General features: G+C 46.8%; 1 protein-coding gene across 1 annotated transcript; it reads right to left on the bottom strand.

The window, feature by feature from the left end:
* Positions 1 to 16,873: 16,873 nt before the first annotated feature.
* LOC141243346 (olfactory receptor 52E8-like) lies at positions 16,874 to 20,169 on the bottom strand. The gene is made up of 2 exons (XM_073668921.1): positions 20,123 to 20,169; positions 16,874 to 17,840 (listed from the first exon to the last, which is right to left on the bottom strand). Exons 1-2 carry the CDS (start codon positions 20,167 to 20,169, stop codon positions 16,874 to 16,876), a joined length of 1,014 nt encoding a protein of 337 aa, XP_073525022.1.
* Positions 20,170 to 20,281: the final 112 nt, after the last annotated feature.

Below are 20,281 nucleotides of genomic sequence, written 5' to 3'. Positions count from 1 at the left end.
CGAGGGAGAAAGGTGAGCCCTCAGAATCAAATCATTTTACAACCTTATCTGGCAATGTGGTGTGTGACACATCATCAGACACATCCTGTTTTATTTATGATGGAGGGACTCTGAAAGTCATAAAGCCTATTTTTATAGGGCCATCAGACGGCCCTTACTATTCTTAAAAGGCCAGCAGTCGGCCCTAGCTATTGTTAGAGAGCCATCAGCAGGCTATGCTTTGTTGTTCCCATTATTAACAAGTGGGTCTCCTATACTGTTATTGCGTATCCAGTGACTGCAAGGGCTGCCAAAAATTTGGACGCAGCCCAATACCCCTTTGAAGAGACATAGAGGAGGGTCTCAGTAAAAAAAATATTCCCATTATAAAGGAGCGGGTCTCCTATAGTGGTAATGCCCATGTTGTGACTGCAAGGGCTGCCAAAATTTGGGAAAAACCCCACTAAGAATTTAAAGACACACAGAGCAGGGCCACAGTAACGAGTACGACATGTTCCCATTAGAAAGGAGAGGGTCTGCTATACAGTTATAGGGTATGCAGTGAGTCCAACGGCTGACCAATTTTAGGAAAAACCCCACTAAGAGTTTAAAGACACACAGAGCAGAGCCACAGTAACCACAAATTCCCATTAGCAAGGAGAGTCTCCCATAGTGTGGGCCTATGCAGTGAATGCAAGGGCTGCCAAAAATTTGGAAGCACTTCAGTGCCCCTTGGAAGAGGGCCTCATAAAAAATGTTACCCTGCTATCATTCGGTGGTGTTGAGAAGTCTGGCCCAATCCAGCCCTTATTCATTTTTATAAGAGTCAGCCTGTCAGCATTTTCAGTTGACAGGCGGATGCGCTTATCAGTTATAATTCCACCAGCGGCAATAAAAACCCGCTCTGATAAAACGCTGGCGGCAGGGCAGGCCAGGACCTCCAAGGCATAGAGAGCCAGTTCATTCCACGTATCCAGCTTGGATACCCAATAATTATAAGGCACAGAGGAATCACGGAGGACGTTGGTACGGTCCGCAAGGTACTCCCTCAGCATCTTCCCAAACTTTGCACTCCTTGTGAGAGTACCCCGCGCCTCTTGGCCGGAGCGATGGGAGGGGCTGAGAAAACTCTCCCAGAACTTTGACAGTGTTCCCCTGCCTCTGCTGGATTGAAGTTGTGTCTCTCTCGCCTGTACTCCTTGGTTGTCCAACGAAGTGTGCCCTCTGCCGCCAGCGTTTTCAGATGGGAATTTTTTTAATAGTTAAGCAACAAGGGCCTTCTGGTACTGCCCCATTTTTGTACACCTGTCCGCCTCAGGAATAAGAGATATAAAGTTCTCCTTGTGGCGTGGGTCTAGAAGTGTCACCAACCAGTAATGACTGTCACCCAAAATTTTGAGAACGCGAGGGTCATGGGAAAGGCAGCGTAACATAAACTCAGCCATGTGTGCCAGACAGGGGTGGATTAAGAATAGCAAGGGCCCCGGGCAGTTTAGAAGGCGCGGGCCCCCCCCACACACACACCTGATTTATCACGTGACATGTCACATGATCCCCTGTGATAGATCATGTGATAGTTCACGGGAAATTAATTTGGCACAATATTAATGGTGCTGCCTCATCTGAGAGCAGCACAATATAGGGGCAGATACCCTGATTCCAGCGATGTGTCACTTTTTCAGCTGCTTGTTGTCATTTTGAGAAAATCACCGTTTTATCTGCTGCAGATCTAGCAGCTCTCTGAATGCTGCGCTCTGTATAGCCCCACCCACACCACTGATTGGCAGCTTTCTACCCATGCTCAGTGTACACAGAAATCTACTGATCAGTGATGGGGGTGGGGTCCTACAGAACTTACTAGTCATCTAGTGATAATTACCTTCTGACAAATCAATGATTTTATCAAAACAACACTAAGCAGCCCAGTAAGTGACACATTACTGGAATCAGTGCCTCTAACCCTACATTATGCTGCTCTCAGATTAGGTGGCAAAAACCTGATGACAGATTCCCTTTAAAGGAGCTGTAAACACAAAAAAGTTTGTATTAAAAAAAATACAAGCCATTTGTAAAATTAACTTTTTTTCATTGTTAATTCACATTAGACTGTATCTTCAACACTTTTGTCAGCCGGTCTTATTACAGACTCTGAATAGGGCAGCTCTCTCCCTCTCCCTCAGCAGAAAGTCACAGCATGGTTAAAAAACGGGATCTTTTATGATTTTCTCATAATAAATAAAAAAGGACATGCAAGTCCTCCAAACTATTTTCCGTTTCTCTATAGGGGAGGTCCTAAATCTTTCTTGTTCTTTAGTTGATCACATGTCAAAAAGGCAAAGCATTTACTATGAACTCGCTTAAAAAAATATACACTGGGAGAGTAATGTCATCATCTGCATGTAAATATTCCTTGACTCTAAGGGCTCGCTCACACTGTCGTATAACACGGCCGAATGCTATGTGATGTTTTATCGGATAGGACTCGGCCCTATGTTATACTATGGGACAGTGCGATTATTGGCATGAGAAAATAATCTCATTCGATATTCGGACCATGTGCACCCATACAAGTCTATGGGTGCACGTAAAACATTGGACTGCACTCGGATGTCATCCAAGTGCAGTCCGATGAACACTCACAGAGACTATGGAGAAGATGGAGAAATTAAGTTCTCCATCTTCTCCATATCTGTGCTGCGAGAGAATCGGATCACACTCAGTTGAAGCTCTGACAGAGTTTGAGCCGAGTGTCATTAGCATAATTGGCCCTATTCTCTTGCATGAGAGAATATATGGCTTAGTGAGTGGACCCTAAAACTGAATAGTAGTGACGGACAGGCACCTCACAAGCGGGATCCATGTAGCTCTCAGATGTCGTGTAGGTAGGGCTTCATTCCATGGGGTAGGGCTTAATTTCAAGGTATATAAAAAAAATGGACTTCAAATAAAAATTAAATGAACACAAAAAGCACTAATTGAATTATTTTTTTCGTATTTATGTTTGCAGCCCCTTTAAAAACCCTTTGAGGACCAAGGCACATATATGTCCCATAGTTTTAAGCTGGAAAAAAATTTGATTGAATAAAATTTAAGGTCCTCGAAGGTTTAAGTAGGTCATAAATTCATATGAATACTTGCTCATACAATTGCACATGACAAAAGATGAAGAAGAACAGAATCAAAAATATGACATTAAGTGGAGCACTTACAGGTATTCAAGGTGAAAGAGACCAGCAAAGGCATCGTCTCGAATGACAGTAAATGAGTTAGAATTCAGCAAGCTGACAATGAGGAGAGCAGGTTAGAAGCGAACCAGACTTTATGGTGCTCAGAATTAGTCAAGCAGAATTTATTGACTGCTCATGCAAAGCACTGAGACTCCCGCTGTGTATAGATGGCGCCGTGCGGCCTCCCGCTGTGTATAGATGGCGCCGTGCGGCCTCCCGCTGTGTATAGATGGCACCGTATAGATGGCTACGTGCGGCCTCCTGCTGAGTATAGATGGCTACGTGCGGCCTCCTGTTGAGTATAGATGCCGCACGGCGCTCCCCCCAGAGACAGCAGGAGGCCGCACAGCGCCATCTATACTCAGCGGGAGGCCGCACGTAGCCATCTATACTCAGCAGGAGGCCGCACGGCGACATCTATACTCAGCGGGGGGGTGCACGTAGGCATCTATACACAGCGGGGGGCGCACGTAGCCATCTATACACAGCGGGGGGCCGCACGGCACCATCTATACACAGCGGGGGGCCGCACGTAGCCATCTATACACAGCGGGGGGCCACATGTAGCCATCTATACACAGCGGGGGGCCGCACGGCGCCCCCCCCAGAGACATCAGGAGGCCGCACGGCGCCAACTATACTCAGCAGGAGGCCGCATGCAGTCATGCACACACACAAACATATACATACACGCATAAACACATTTGAAACACAAAAATACATACAAACAGACATCACACAATGACATCTGCCCACACACACACACACAAACACACACACACACACACACAAACAGACAGACATCACACACACACACACCTGCCCACATACACACACCTGCCCCCACACACACACACACCTGCCCACACACACACACACACACACATCTGTGTGTGTGTATGTATAGTGTGTGTGTGTATGTGTGTATGTATAGTGTGTGTGTGTGTGTGTGTATAATTTGTGTGTGTGTATTTTTTTTTTAAGTTAAAAACAAGTAAAATGCTTGTGGCATCAATATCAAGACTCCAGATATAAGGGCCTATTCACACTGAATTTTGCAATGCATTCATCTCCTCTTTCCAGGCTTCTATCTAAATCCCTGAAAAATGGCATTCAGATGGGCCTTGACATAGCCATTGATTTGAACAGAGGCAAACCGAGGCTAAAGTCTGAATCTTCAGGCTCCATTTGCTCTGCTTTCAGATGTCTCATTTCAGACAGCACAATCCTGAATTTCAGGGATTCAGTTGTAAGCCTTGTGTAAAGACCTGAATGCAGCGCTGAATGTAGTGTGAATAGGTCCTTACATCCTACACCACCTCAGGGGATTGTTGTTATGGAGTATTGCCCCTGGGTGGCCGCAGTTATGACCACCACCAGGGCTCGCGGTCACCCACCCTAGCTTTGGTATTCTGGGGAGCTGGTATAATGAATATCTGAGAAGAGCCCTAGAGAAGCAAGAACATTGGACAGCCAAGAGGTGGTGGCCTCAAGTCAGGTGTAGTGTTCAACAGGGCAAGACTTTCTAACCTGCCCACACACACACACATCTGCCCACACACACACACACACACACCTGCCCACACACACACCTGCCCACACAGACACACCTGCCCACACACACACACACACCTGCCCACACACACACACCTGCCCACACACACACACACCTGCCCACACAGACACACACCTGCCCACACAGACACACACACCTGCCCACACAGACACACACACACACACACCTGCCCACACAGACACACACACACACACACCTGCCCCCCACACACACACACCTGCCCACACACACACACCTGCCCACACACACCTGCCCACACACACACACACACACCTGCCCACACAGACACACACACACACCTGCCCACACACACACCTGCCCACACACACACCTGCCCACACACACACACACACCTGCCCACACACCTGCCCACACAGAAACACACCTCTGCCCACACACACACACACACCTACCCACACACACACACACACCTGCCCACACACACACCTGCCCACACACACACACACACACACCTGCCCACACACACACACACACACCTGCCCACACACACCTGCCCACACACACCTGCCCACACACACACCTGCCCACACACACACCTGCCCACACACACACACACCTGCCCACACACACATCTGCCCACACGCACACTCACCATCCCCCGGCTCCATTCCTCCTGCCTGCTCTCTCTTCTCCGGTGCAGCACTGCAGGCCGGGCGCGCACTGCGTGACGTCAGAACTAGAAGACACGGCCGCGCACAGGGCCGTGTCTCCTAGCAGTGACGTGGCCACGCCACCACAGGGAAGTTAACTGCTGCAGTGCTGGCCCGGCCGATGAAGAAGTAGCGGTGGCCGCTGCTGGGGGAGTGGTCCGGGGCCCCCCCTCCCGCCACTGCTACCGGTATGTGCCGCGGCGGCCCGCACATATAATGAGGGCAATCCGGCATTAGACACCCCGCCCGGAGCCGCGGGCCCCCTGCAGGCTCGGGGCCCCGGGCGGTCGCCCGGATTGCCCTCATTATAATCTGCCTATGGTGCCAGACCACTAACAGGCAAGACTTCCGTGTCCTCACCAAGAGGATGACTGACCATGCACTCCTTCTCCTACTCCTCCTCCTCCTCTCTGTCCTCTGGCCATCCACCCTGAACAGACGGTATGACAGCTGTGCAGGTAGTACCGTCTATAGTGCATGAAACTAGCTCCTGTCCTTCCTCCTCCTCCTCCTCCTCTTCCTCATTGTCACCCAATCCACGTTGGGATGAGATGAGGCTTGGCTGTGTGTAATCTCCCTGTATGGTTCCTTGCTCCATCTCATCGTGCTCCGCCTGCAATGCATCCTCTTTGATTGTGAGCAGAGAGCGTTTCAGAAGACAGAGAAGCGGGATGGTGACGCTAATTATGGCGTCATCGCCGCACACCATCTTGGTGGAGTCCTCAAAGTTTTGGAGGATGGTACATATGTCTGACATCCATGTCCACTCCTGAGGTCTTATGTGTGGAGTCTGAACTGAATACCAACGGCCTTGTTGATGCTGGCACTCAACAACAGCCCTCTTCTGCTCACAAATCCTTCCCAACATCTGCAGTGTAGAGTTCCAATGTGTGGGGACATCACACACCAGTCTGTGAGCCGGAAACTGCAAACGTTGCTGAAACACAGCAAGGGCGGCGGAAGCTGTAGCTGACTTTCTAAAATGGGCACACAGGCGGCGTATTTTAACAAGCAGATCCGGCAGCTCCGGGTAGGATTTGAGAAACCGCTGAACCACGAGGTTAAACACATGGGCCAGGCATGGTACGTGTGTGAGCTCGCCTCACCTCAGAGCCGCCACCAGGTTCCACCCATTGTCACACACGACCATGCCTGGCTGTAGGTTCAGCAGTGTGAGCCACAGATCTGCCTGCTCTTTCAGAGCTGTCCACAACTCTTCAGCATTGTGCGTTTTTTCAGCTAAGCATATTAGCTTCAGGACAGCCTGTTGCCGCTTGGCTGAGGCAGTGCTGCAGTGCTTCCAGCTTGTGACTGATGGGGTCATTTTGGAGATGGAGGCTGAAGAGGAGGAGGAGGCTGAGGAGGATGAGGTGCAGGAGCTGTAGACTGTGGGGGCAACCCTGAATGATCTAGGGCCCGAAATCCTTGGCGTCGGGAGGACGTGTTCCGTCCCTAGGTATGACTGGGTCCCGGCTTCCACTATGTTAACCCAGTGTGACGTCACCGAGATGTACCGTCCCAGCCCACAAGCACTTGTCCACGTGTCCGTGGTTAGGTGGACTTTACCGGTAACTGCGTTGTTGAGAGCATGCCTAATGTTTTGGGACACGTGCTTGTGTAATGTGGGGACGGCACATCGGGAGAAATAATGGTGGCTGGGGACCGAGTACCGAGGGACAGACGCTGCCATCCAGTTGCGGAATGCTTCTCTTTCCACGAGCCTAAAAGGCAACATTTCGAGCGCAAGCAGTCGTGAAATGTGAGAATTTAGTAGTGTGGCCTGTGGGGCGTTGGCTGCATTTTTGCGCTTGCGTTCCAAGGACTGAGGTATGGACAACTGAACGCTGCGCTGGGACAAGGACATGGACGTGCTTCCTGATGCTGCTACTTGAGAGTGTGCAACGACAGGTGCAGGGCAGGAGGCATCTTCGCATGCACCATGGACAGGGGATTGGCTTGCATGCACAACAGCGGAAGAAGAAATGGTGCCACCCGCAGACACTGTTCCTGGGTTCGGCCCACAAAGTCGGGTGCTTTGCTGCCATGTGCCTGATGCTGGTGTTGGTCAGGCAGCTAGTTTTGCCACCCCTGCTGATGCTGGCCTGGCAGGTGCTGCAAATGGCCTTTTTGGGGTTATCGGCAGAGTCTTTAAAAAACAACCAGACTCGGGAAGACCTAACAGTTGTACTGGCAACTTCCTTCGTGTTGGTGTTACAGGGAACGGTTGCCTGCCTTCTGTCTGCTGCCACCACACTGCTTCTTCCTGACTGTTGGGGTGCTCTGCCTCCCTCCCTCTGTGTGCTGCTGTCCTTGCTCTTTCCAGTCCTCCTGCCAGGTTGGGTCAGTTACTATATCGTCCACCAGCTCGTCTTCCACTTCCGCACCCTGGTCCTCCTCCTGACTTTCTGGCAATTGTGTCTCATCATCGTCCACCTCTTGTGACACTTTCCCACCGTCACCTTCGTGTGGCCGTGGCTGCTCAAATATTTGGGCATCGCTACACGCGATTTCCTCTTGCCCCGCTTCAAGTGGGCCGGGCGAGAGGCCCGAATCTATAAATGGAAAAGTGAACAGCTCTTCAGAGTGTCCAAGTGTGGGATCAGTTGTCTCTGAGCACTCGGCATGGTGGGAGGAAGGAGGATCAGGGTGAGGAATATGCGGTCCAGACTTACAGCTACTGAGACTTGACCGTGTGGAAGACAGAGTGGTGGTGGTGGTGGTGGCTAAGTGACTGGAAGCATTATCCGCTATCCAACCAACAACCTTTTGACACTGCTCTGCGTTCAATACTGGTGTGCTGCGGTCCCCTAGAAATTGGGACTGGAAGGTCGGGCGAGAAGATGTGGGTGTTTGTTGTGGTACAATTTCGGCTTGCCCACGGCCTTGTCGTCGGCCTCTGTATGCACCATCACCATCACGTCCAGTTCCCCGTCCCTTGCCACGTGCCTTGCCCATTTTAAATGGAGGACAGTATCTTCCACGCTCACTACAAATGACTGAGTTTGGAGCGAACTTATATGTGATCCGTGTGATGGAGAAAATGCAGTTTTAAATACCTGGCCTGTAGGTAAGTAGTGTGAACAGTAAACTGCGGGGAATTGCTTCAATGACACACTAAAGGAAATTTTTAATGAAGGCCAGAAATGGCAGTATTTTCTGACAACATATACAGTGCAGACCAAAAGTTTGGACACACCTTCTCATTTAAAGATTTTTCTGTATTTTCATGACTATGAAAATTGTACATTCACACTGAAGGCATCAAAACTATGAATTACCACATGTGGAATTATATACTTAACAAAAAAGTGTGAAACAACTGAAAATATGTCTTATATTCTAGGTTCTTCACAGTAGCCACCTTTTGCTTTGATGACTGCTTTGTACACTCTTGGCATTCTCTTGATGAGCTTCAAGAGGTAGTCATCGGAAATGGTCTTCCAACAATCTTGAAGGAGTTCCCAGAGATGCTTAGCACTTGTTGGCCCTTTTGCCTTCACTCTGCGGTCCAGCTCACCCCAAACCATCTCGATTGGGTTCAGGTCTGGTGACTGTGGAGGCCAGGTCATCTGGAGTAGCCCCCCATCACTCTCCTTCTTGGTCAAATAGCCCTTACACAGCCTGGAGGTGTGTTTGGGGTCATTGTCCTGTTGAAAAATAAATGATGGTCCAACTAAACGCAAACCGGATGGAATAGCATGCAGCTGCAAGATGCTGGTTCAGTATGCCTTCAATTTTGAATAAATCCCCAACAGTGTCACCAGCAAAGCACCCCCACACCATCACACCTCCTCCTCCATGCTTCACGGTGGGAACCAGGCATGTAGAGTCCATCCGTTCACCTTTTCTGCGTTGCACAAAGACACGGTGGTTGGAACCAAAGATCTCAAATTTGGACTCATCAGACCAAAGCACAGATTTCCACAGGTCTAATGTCCATTCCTTGTTTTCTTTAGCCCAAACAAGTCTCTTATGCTTGTTGCCTGTCCTTAGCAGTGGTTTCCTAGCAGCTATTTTACCATGAAGGCCTGCTGCACAAAGTCTCCTCTTAACAGTTGTTGTAGAGATGTGTCTGCTGCTAGAACTCTGTGTGGCATTGACCTGGTCTCTAATCTGAGCTGCTGTTAACCTGCGATTTCTGAGGCTGGTGACTCGCATAAACTTATCCTCAGAAGCAGAGGTGACTCTTGGTCTTCCTTTCCTGGGGCGGTCCTCATGTGAGCCAGTTTCTTTGTAGCGCTTGATCGTTTTTGCAACTGCACTTGGGGACACTTTCAAAGTGTGCCCAATTTTCCGCACTGACTGACCTTCATTTCTTAAAGTAATGATGGCCACTCGTTTTTCTTTACTTAGCTGCTTTTTTCTTGCCATAATACAAATTCTAACAGTATATTCAGTAGGACTATCAGCTGTGTATCCACCAGACTTCTGCACAACACAACTGATGGTCCCAACCCCATTTATAAGGCAAGAAATCCCACTTATTAACCCTGCAGGGCACAACTGCGAAGTGAAAACCATTTCCGGTGACTACCTCCTGAAGCTCATCAAGAGAATGCCAAGAGTGTGCAAAGCAGTCATCAAAGCAAAAGGTGGCTACTTTGAAGAACCTAGAATATGACATATTTTCAGTTGTTTCACACTTTTTTGCTAAGTATATAAATCCACATGTGGTAATTCATAGTTTTGATGCCTTCAGTGTGAATGTACAATTTTCATAGTCATGAAAATACAGAAAAATCTTTAAATGAGAAGGTGTGTCCAAACTTTTGGCCTGTACTGTATGTGATCCGTGTGACGGAGAAACACAGTTTTAAATAGCTGGATTTCTAGCGCTGTAATATGGAAAGGACCTGGCTGTATTCTGCAGTGTCAACAAGCAAATGGCGCAAGAAAACGGTGTTCTCTGGATTGTTTTTTAAGCAAATAATGAGGATTAAGATCCAAAAAAAAATTATTCCTGGCCCCTGAGACCTGGGCCTTTGTATAGAAATATCTAACAGCAGCAGAAGGCAGAACTAGAATGGAGCCTCTTGTGCTATATGCACTGCAGTCTGCTATATACACTGCCTGCCTGCCTATATACACTGCCTGCCTGCCTATATACACCGCCTGCCTATATACACCGCCTGCCTGATATCTCTGCAGATGGATTAGTCCTCAGAAGAACTGTTTGTTGAGATGGATATGTGCCTCTAATATAGTCTATATACCTACACTAACTAGAAACAAGGGAATCTCTCCCTAGCTCAGCAGCAGCTCTCCCTACACTGTCTGATCCGGAGTGACTGTGACGAGCATGGCGGCGCCCGGTCTGATATAGACCTGATGACGCTGTGCGGCCAGCCAATCACTGTAATGCCACAACCAACATGGCTACGTCATTACAGTGCATGGCAGGCAATCCCTGCATGTTCATTGGCTCTGTAAAGAGCGCCAAACATGCAGGGAGGGGACCCGAGTTCCCGCCCGAGCAACCCGGAAATACTTGCCGAGCGCTGATCTTGTCGAGTAGTGAGATGCTCGGGCGAGTACCGAGTAGTGGCGAGCGCGTTCGCTCATGACTAATGCCAAGTAGAAAAGCTCATTAGTGCGTACAAAAGCGCAGCTGTGCTTAGTCCAGGATACGTACTTCACCAATGTGGTGGTCAGGCAACTCACTATTTGGCGGTCAAGGTCTGCAGGTCGTCCTGGTCTGAGGAAGGAATCTGTAGAATTCTGAAACGCGTGAGTTCCTGACCCTCTTTGGCTCCCGTACTGGAAACAGACACGTGACGTCACGCAGGTCCTGAACATTCGCCATGTGTACAGCGCAGGTCCTTGCGCCCACAGAACACAGGCGCCCGGAGAAGCGACACGGAGCAGCGGTTTTCGGCCGGGACCCTGCTCCTCTCCTCTCTCGAAAATTAAGAACCTAAATCCTAAACATCTACTTTGATTTTTAGAGCAGAATTGTCCCTCAAGCTGATCCTCTACTGACCTATCATATCCCTCCAACCCCAATTTTAGGTAAATATCTTCTTATAATTTCACCCCCAATTAGGCCACCCACTAGAATACTTTTATTATCTTTCTTTCCTCCCATAGGATATTATCTCCATGTGGAACCAACCACTACAAAACTAAGAAGCACAACGCACTTTACTTAGGAGCATCAGGATTTGCCTATAACTCTATTTATCCTTTGCTCTTATCAAAATATTTTTTATCCGATTATTATTGTTCTAAATAAATTCATATTTTACACAGCCAACATCTCCTCTTTTATTATGTAGAATTAAGCACTTATACGTTCATAGAATCATAGAATCATAGAATGGTAGAGTTGGAAGGGACCTCCTGGGTCATCTGGTCCAACCCCCTGCTCAAAGCAGGATTCACTAAATCATCTCAGACAGATGTCTGTCCAGCCTCTGTTTGAAGACGTCCATTGAAGGGGAACTCACCACCTCTGGTGGCCGCCTGTTCCACTCATTAATCACCCTAACTGTCAAAAAGTTTTTTCTAATATCTAATCTGTGTCTCCTCCCATTTAGTTTCATCCCATTGCTTCTAGTCTTTCCTTCTGCAAATGAGAATAAAGATGATCCTTCTACAATGTGACAGCCCTTGACATATTTGTAGACAGCTATTAAGTCTCCTCTCAGTCTTCTTTTTTGCAAGCTAAACATTCCCAAATCCTGCAACCGTTCCTCATAGGACATGGTTTGCAGACCAGTCACCATTCTGGTCGCTCTTCTCTGAACTTGCTCCAGTTTGTCTATGTCTTTTTTAAAATGTGGTGCCCAAAACTGTACACAGTATTCCAGATGAGGTCTGACCAAAGAGGAGTAAAGACCGATAATGACTTCACGTGATCTAGACTGTATGCTTCTGTTAATACATCCCAGAATTGTATTTGCCTTTTTTGCTGCTGCATCACACTGTTGACTCATGTTCAGTCTATGATCTATTAGTATACCTAAGTCTTTTTCACATGTACTGTTGCTTAGCTCTATTCCTCCCATTCTGTATATGCTTTTTTCATTTTTATTGCCCAGATGTAGTACTTTGCATTTTTCCCTGTTAAAAACCATTCTGTTGGTTGCTGCCCACTGCTCCAGTTTATTTAGGTCTTTTTGAATCCTCTCTCTCTCTTCTCTAGTATTAGCTATCCCTCCTAGCTTTGTGTCATCAGCAAATTTAATCAGCTTACCCTCAATTCCTTCATCTAAATCATTGATAAAGATGTTGAACAATACAGGTCCCAGGACGGAGCCCTGTGGTACCCCACTTGAGACATTCATCCAGCTGGATGTGAAGCCATTTACAACCACCCTTTGAGTCCGATCACTAAGCCAGTTATGAATCCACCTAACAGTTGCCTGGTCCATTGCATACTTGGTCATTTTTTCAATAAGGATGGTGTGAGATACTTTGTCAAATGCTTTGCTGAAGTCAAGATATACTATATCTACAGCATTTCCCTGATCCACCCAGTCAGTGATTCTGTCATAGAAGGAAATTAAGTTAGTCTGACATGACTTGTTAGTTACAAACCCATGCTGACTCTGGTTAATCACTTCATTCTTATCCAGGTACTTACATACATGTTGTTTAATAATTTGTTCAAAGATCTTTCCTGGTATAGAAGTCAGACTCACCGGCCTATAGTTCCCTGGGTCCACCTTCTTCCCCTTTTTGAAGATAGGAACAACATTTGCTCTTCTCCAGTCTTCTGGGACTTCTCCTGTTCTCCAAGAATTTTCAAAGATTATGTAGAGTGGTTCTAAAATTTCTTCTACAATCTCCTTCAGTACTCTGGGGTGTAATTCATCTGGACCTGGAGACTTGAACTCATTTATGTTAGCTAAATATTCCCTCACAATCTTTCTGTTTACAGATAACTTAGATTCCTCTATTCCTTTAAAACGACAGTGAAGATCAGTTGATGATACATTTTCTTTCTGAGAGAAAACAGATGCAAAATAGGAATTAAAAAGTTCGGCCTTCTCAACATCCTCTCTTACCATTTCTCCAAACTTTTAAACTAGCGCAGGTTTATATATAACTCTATATACAGTACAGACCAAAAGTTTGGACACACCTTCTCATTTAAAGATTTTTCTGTATTTTCATGACTATGAAAATTGTACATTCACACTGAAGGCATCAAAACTATGAATTACCACATGTGGAATTATATACTTAACAAAAAAGTGTGAAACCACTGAAAATATGTCTTATATTCTAGGTTCTTCACAGTAGCCACCTTTTGCTTTGATGACTGCTTTGCACACTCTTGGCATTCTCTTGATGAGCTTCAAGAGGTAGTCACCGGAAATGGTCTTCACTTCACAGGTGTGCCCTGTCAGGGTTAATAAGTGGGATTTCTTGCCTTATAAATGGGGTTGGGACCATCAGTTGTGTTGTGCAGAAGTCTGGTGGATACACAGCTGATAGTCCTACTGAATAGACTGTTAGAATTTGTATTATGGCAAGAAAAAAGCAAAAAAAGCCGCTAAGTAAAGAAAAACAAGTGACCATCATTACTTTAAGAAATGAAGGTCAGTCAGTGCGGAAAATTGGGAAAACTTTGAAAGTGTCCCCAAGTGCAGTTGCAAAAACCATCAAGCGCTACAAAGAAACTGGCTCACATGAGGACCGCCCCAGGAAAGGAAGACCAAGAGTCACCTCTGCTTCTGAGGATTAGTTTATCCAAGTCACCAGCCTCAGAAATCGCAGGTTAACAGCAACTCAGATTAGAGACCAGGTCAATGCCACACAGAGTTCTAGCAGCAGACACATCTCTTCAACAACTGTTAAGAGGAGCCTTTGTGCAGCAGGCCTTCATGGTAAAATAGCTGCTAGGAAACCACTGCTAAGGACAGGTAACAAGCAGAAGAGACTTGTTTGTCTAAAGAACACAAGGAATGGACATTAGACCAGTGGAAATCTGTGCTTTGGTCTGATGAGTCCAAATTTGAGATCTTTGGTTCCAACCACCGTGTCTTTGTGCGACGCAGAAAAGGTGAACGGATGGACTCTACATGCCTGGTTCCCACCGTGAAGCAAGGAGGAGGAGGTGTGATGGTGTGGGGGTGCTTTGCTGGTGACACTGTTGGGGATTTATTCAAAATTTAAGGCATACTGAACCAGCATGGCTACCACAGCATCTTGCAGAAGCATGCTATTCCATCTGGTTTGAGTTTAGTTGGACCATCATTTATTTTTCAACAGGACAATGACCCCAAACACACCTCCAGACTGTGTAAGGGCTATTTGACCACGAAGGAGAGTGATGGGGGGCTACGCCAGATGACCTGGCCTCCACAGTCACCAGACCTGAACCCAATCGAGATGGTTTGGGGTGAGCTGGACCGCAGAGTGAAGGCAAAAGGGCCAACAAGTGCTAAGCATCTCCGGGAACTCCTTCAAGATTGTTGGAAGACCATTTCCGGTGACTACCTCTTGAAGCTCATCAAGAGAATGCCAAGAGTGTGCAAAGCAGTCATCAAAGCAAAAGGTGGCTACTTTGAAGAACCTAGAATATAAGACATATTTTCAATTGTTTCACACTTTTTTGTTAAGTATATAATTCCACATGTGTTAATACATAGTTTTGATGCCTTCAGTGTGAATGTACAATTTTCATAGTCATGAAAATACAGAAAAATCTTTAAATGAGAAGGTGTGTCCAAACTTTTGGTCTGTACTGTATATATTTTTCGAAGGTGAAGCCTTGCCTGTGACTCTGGCCAGAGAGAAAGAATCACCTTGGGGGGACGACCATGGTTGGATGCAGAGTTCGATTCCCCCCAAGGCATCTGAGTGATGTGAAGGGCCCTTTGCTAGTCTGAAAGACTGAAAATTGCGCTCCTGTGATGAGGTCAGGACCCTCTCCTCAGTCTCCCAGCTAAGTGCCCAATCAGATGATAAGACAGCTTCTTCAGAGAACAGTTAATGGCCGGTAAGTCCTAAGCTCAGGCCCCACCATAGGGATACAGGTGGATGCATGATTGCAAATTGCAGGAAGAGATTGGTGCCAAACACAGGTTCTCAAAATAAGACATTGGTTGTAGGCAGGTGTGGATGAACCTTAGCTAGAGACTCGCCTTAGTGCTGAGATTGTGTATAGTTAGGATAACAGTATTGTAAACATAGAAAGTTGTTACGTTTGTTAACTGTTGCGCTGCACCACTACACCATCACCCTCATCATCAAGATGACTTTGCAGTAGACGAAGAACATCCTGACTTATTCCCATTGCCTGCACCAAGAGGTGATGAATCCTTGCGGTCTCTGTCATCCTCTCAACCAAGGTCGTCTTCTTGCTCGCCAACTCTTTTTTTCATATAAATGCAGATCATAATACATGTGCAGAGGTCATTGTGCAGGGAAAGGGAGGATTAGTCTACAACCATCACTTATGGTCTCATTGCATGTGTTTTCCTGACATTCTTTGTGAACTTTGCTGAGCTTGCGGTGCTGGGAAGGTGAGAAGGTGTGACCATCATCTATTATCTTCTATGGGAAAATGTTGTCGGCATGCTCCATGAATTGCCCCAAGCTGAAACAAGCTGAATTGTTATCAGATGGACCTCACATAAGCAGAAAACCAGAATACCGGTGTTGTCAAAAGAAACCACAAGGAGCCGACCCCATCAAGGATCATCGCTGGTGACACCACACATATTGCACTCACATCGATACTACACACAACCAATGTTCTACTCTCTCTGCTTTGTATTATGTCTTGTTTTGAGCCTTTATAATAAACTAATAATAATAGTAATAATGGGGTCAATTACCAAACATTTTTACATTCTCAGCCTTCTTCAGTTGTAGACAAGGGGAACAGACAGAAGGAAAGGGAACCAATGACGAAAAACAGTATGTACCATGACTGTACTGGTTCAAGTCACCATAGTCATCAGACCAGCAGGGTCTAGGCTTCTCCACCGACCTCTCTGATAGATCATGTTGTAGAGTTGGAGCCCGGATTTTCTGTACCTTGTAGATCATTGCCCAAGACCTGTATCAAAATTCCTTGGCAAAGTAGAAGACAACCAGTTTACCAAGTAGACATCATGGCCCATGCTTCATCTGCCCTACTCAACCTACATTCCTGACTCATGACATGGACAGTTATGCCATTTATGGATCTTGCAATGGTGTCCTATATACAAGAAGCCACCACTATATTATGAGGCTAAGTGATGTTTTATATTGTCCAGCAGGTCTGAAAAAATATCTCCATACTTCTATTAACTGTGGACTAGACAGAGATCCATGTATTTCTCTGGCACAGAAGCCATGAACTGTCTATGTCCACCCCAGACCCATAGGGTGCATGAACCTTTATGAGCTGATGACCTTTCCTTAGTGGCCATGGTTGATTTGCTTCCATCATGGACTTATATTTACACTAATTTATAGTGTCACATGTTACCACAAAACAGCAGAATGACCCTCTGCCGGATCTCCTTAGTCCTTACTCCATAAATGATGGGGTTCATCATCGGCGGCACCAGAACATAGAGGTTGGCCACCAGTATATGGAGATATGGGGGGATGTGGTTGTGCGGAATCCGGTGAGCAATGAAAGAGAAGAAGGCTGGCACGTAGAGAAGGATAATAACACAGATGTGGGACACACAAGTGCTGAACGTCTTACGTCGAGCCGTTGAGGAGGACAATCCCACCACAGCTCGAATGATGGCCACGTAGGACAAGCCGATCAGCAGTAAATCTATGACGGATGTACAGACGATGATGACCATACCATAGATTATATTGACTGTGATGTCAGCGGTGGCCAATCGGGCCATGGCCATGTGTTCACAGTACGTGTGCTCTATCACATTACTATTCTGGTAAGGAAGGCGTATGAGCAGCAGAATCACCGGAATAATAATGACCACGCTTCGCCCCACTGAGGTTACCATCACCCCCTTGATAAACGACGCTGTCAGTCTGGTCACATAAATTAAAGGATAGCAGATAGCGATGTAACGGTCGTACGCCATGGCAAGAAGAACCGCCGACTCAGTCATACAGGTAAAGTGAATGAAGAAGATTTGTACCAGGCAGCCATTGAAAGAGATCTCATGGAATCCAAACCAGAAAATGCTGAGGGTTTTCGGGACAGTAGAGGCGCTCAAGAGGATGTCCCCTACTGAGAGCATCAAGAGGAAGAGGTACATGGGCTGATGAAGGCTTTCGGTGATGGAGATCACAAGGAATAGGACAGAGTTCCCCATCAGAGACAGAACATACATGATGAAGAACAGTATGGAGAACAGCAGGTGGAAATCCTCCAGACCAGGGATCCCCGAGAGAAGGAAGACGTTCGGGTGGAACTTGCTCGTGTTGGATGGTTTCCAACTAATCTCGGTAAAACTGTAACTAAAAGCAAAATAAGGAGATAAGATCCACAAAAGGAACCTGAACTTATACTGTACATCAACCTTACAACTCCTTATATCCTGCTGCTCTTCAGTTACTTCATACAGTCTCAACCAGAGCTGTAATCACAATGCTGCAACAAGATTATGCCTTTTCTTTCAGTCACCTCCAGAGCTGCAGTCACTATCCTGCTGTTACATCATGTCTTATCCTCCAGTCACCTCCAGAGCTGCAGTCACTATCCTGCTGTTACATTGTGTCTTATCCTCCAGTCACCTCCAGAGCTGCAGTCACTATTCTACTGTTACATAACATCTTATCCTCCAGTCACCTCCAGAGCTGCAGTCACTATCCTGCTGTTACATTGTGTCTTATCCTCCAGTCACCTCTAGAGCTGCAGTCACTATTCTGCTGTTACCGTACATCGTGCCTTATCCTTCAGTCACCTTCAGAGCTGCAGTCACTATTCTGCTGTTACATCGTGTCTTATCCTTCAGTCACCTCCAGAGCTGCAGTCACTATTCTGCTGTTACATCGTGTCTTATCCTCCAGTCACCTCCAGAGCTGCAGTTAATATTCTGCTGTTATATTGTGTCTTATCCTCCAGTCACCTCCAGAGCTGCACTCACTATCCTGCTGTTACATTGTGTCTTATCCTCCAGTCACCTTCAGAGCTGCAGTCACTATTCTGCTGTTATATTGTGTCTTATCCTCCAGTCACCTCCAGAGCTGCAGTTAATATTCTGTTGTCACATAACATCTTATCCTCCAGTCACTTCCAGAGCTGCACTCACTATCCTGCTGTTACATTGTGTCTTATCCTCCAGTCACCTCCAGAGCTGCAGTTAATATTCTGCTGTTACATAACATCTTATCCTCCAGTCACCTCTGGAGCTGCACTCTCTATCCTGCTGTTACATTGTGTCTTATCCTCCAGTCACCTCCAGAGCTGCAGTCACTATTCTGCTGTTACATCATGTATTATCCTCCAGTCACCTACAGAGCTGCAGTCACTATTCTGCTGTTACATTTTGTCTTATCCTCCAGTCACCCCCAGAGCTGCACTCACTATTCTGCTGTTACATCACGTCTTATCCTCCAGTCACCTCCAGAGCTGCAGACACCATTCTGCTGTTACATCGTTATATCCTCCAGTCACCTCCAGAGCTGCACTCACTGTTCTGCTGTTACATAGTATCTTATCCTCCAATCACCACCAGAGCTGCAGTCACTATCCTGCTGTTACATTGTGTCTTATCCTCCAGTCACCTCCAGAGCTGCACTCACTATTCTGCTGTTACATAGTATCTTATCCTCCAGTCACCTCCAGAGCTGCAGACACCATTCTGCTGTTACATCGTCTTATCCTCCAGTCACCTCCAGAGCTACAGTCACTATTCTGCTGTTACATTGTGTCTTATCCTTCAGTCACCTCCAGAGCTGCAGTCACTATTCTGCTGTTACATCGTGTCTTATCCTCCAGTCACCTCCAGAGCTGCATTCTCTATTCTGCTGTTACATCATGTCATATTCTCCAGTCACCTCCAGAGCTGCAGTTGCTATTCTGCTGTTACATCATGTCTTATCCTCCAGTCACCTCCAGAGCTGCAGACACCATTTTGTTGTTACATCGTGTCTTATCCTCCAGTCACCTCCAGAGCTGCACTCTCTATTCTCCTGTTACATCGTGTCTTATCCTCCAGTCACCTCCAGAGTTGCAGTCACTATTCTGCTGTTACAACATTGTCTATTCCTCCAGTCATCTCCAGAGCTGCAGTCACTATTCTGCTGTTACATGTCTTATCCTCCAGTCACCTCCAGAGCTGCAGTCACTATTCTGCTGTTACATCGTGTCTTATCCTCCAGTCACCTCCAGAGCTGCAGTCACTATTCTGCTGTTACATCGTCTTATCCTCCAGTCACCTCCAGAGCTGCACTCACTATTCTGCTGTTACATCGTGTCTTATCCTCTAGTCACCTCCAGAGCTGCAGTCACTATTCTGCTGTTACATCGTGTCTTATCCTCCAGTCACCTCCAGAGCTGCACTCACTATTCTGCTGTTACATCATGTCTTATCCTCCAGTCACCTCCAGAGCTGCAGTCACTATTCTGCTCTTACATCATGTCTATTCCTCCAGTCATCTCCAGAGCTGCGGTCACTATTCTGCTGTTACATCATATCTATTCCTCCAGTCACCTCCAGAGCTGCAGTTCAGTGTCCTCCTCTCCTCATAGATTGTCAGCTCTTGTGACCTCACTGGGGGTGCTGTGCTCTTCTCACCTTTCGCTTTGCGTTCCTCCTGACGTCACCACCTCAGTCGCGTCCATCTTGGAGCTGGAGACACCTTCTGCTCTTGGTTACTTGCTCACAGCCGTCTCTGAAGATGAAGAGGGAATCAAAGATCAAACCCGGGATCCCATCATCTTATCACTACTCTCC

This window comes from Phyllobates terribilis, unplaced genomic scaffold (assembly GCF_046119375.1).
Source record: "Phyllobates terribilis strain yellow unplaced genomic scaffold, ASM4611937v1 Scaffold_2__4_contigs__length_985480577, whole genome shotgun sequence".
In the NCBI taxonomy this organism is placed as follows: domain Eukaryota; kingdom Metazoa; phylum Chordata; class Amphibia; order Anura; family Dendrobatidae; genus Phyllobates; species Phyllobates terribilis.
The sequence above is the reverse complement of the archived record's forward strand: the minus strand, read 5'-3'. Positions and strand labels throughout refer to the sequence as shown.

Coding starts and splice junctions, on each gene's coding strand:
- LOC141243346 (XM_073668921.1), bottom strand. CDS start 20,169: ATGGACGCGACTGAGGTGGTGACGTCAGGAGGAACGCAAAGCGAAAG. Junction 17,841..20,122: donor GGAGGAACGCAAAGCGAAAG/GTGAGAAGAGCA, acceptor TTTTGCTTTTAG/TTACAGTTTTACCGAGATTA.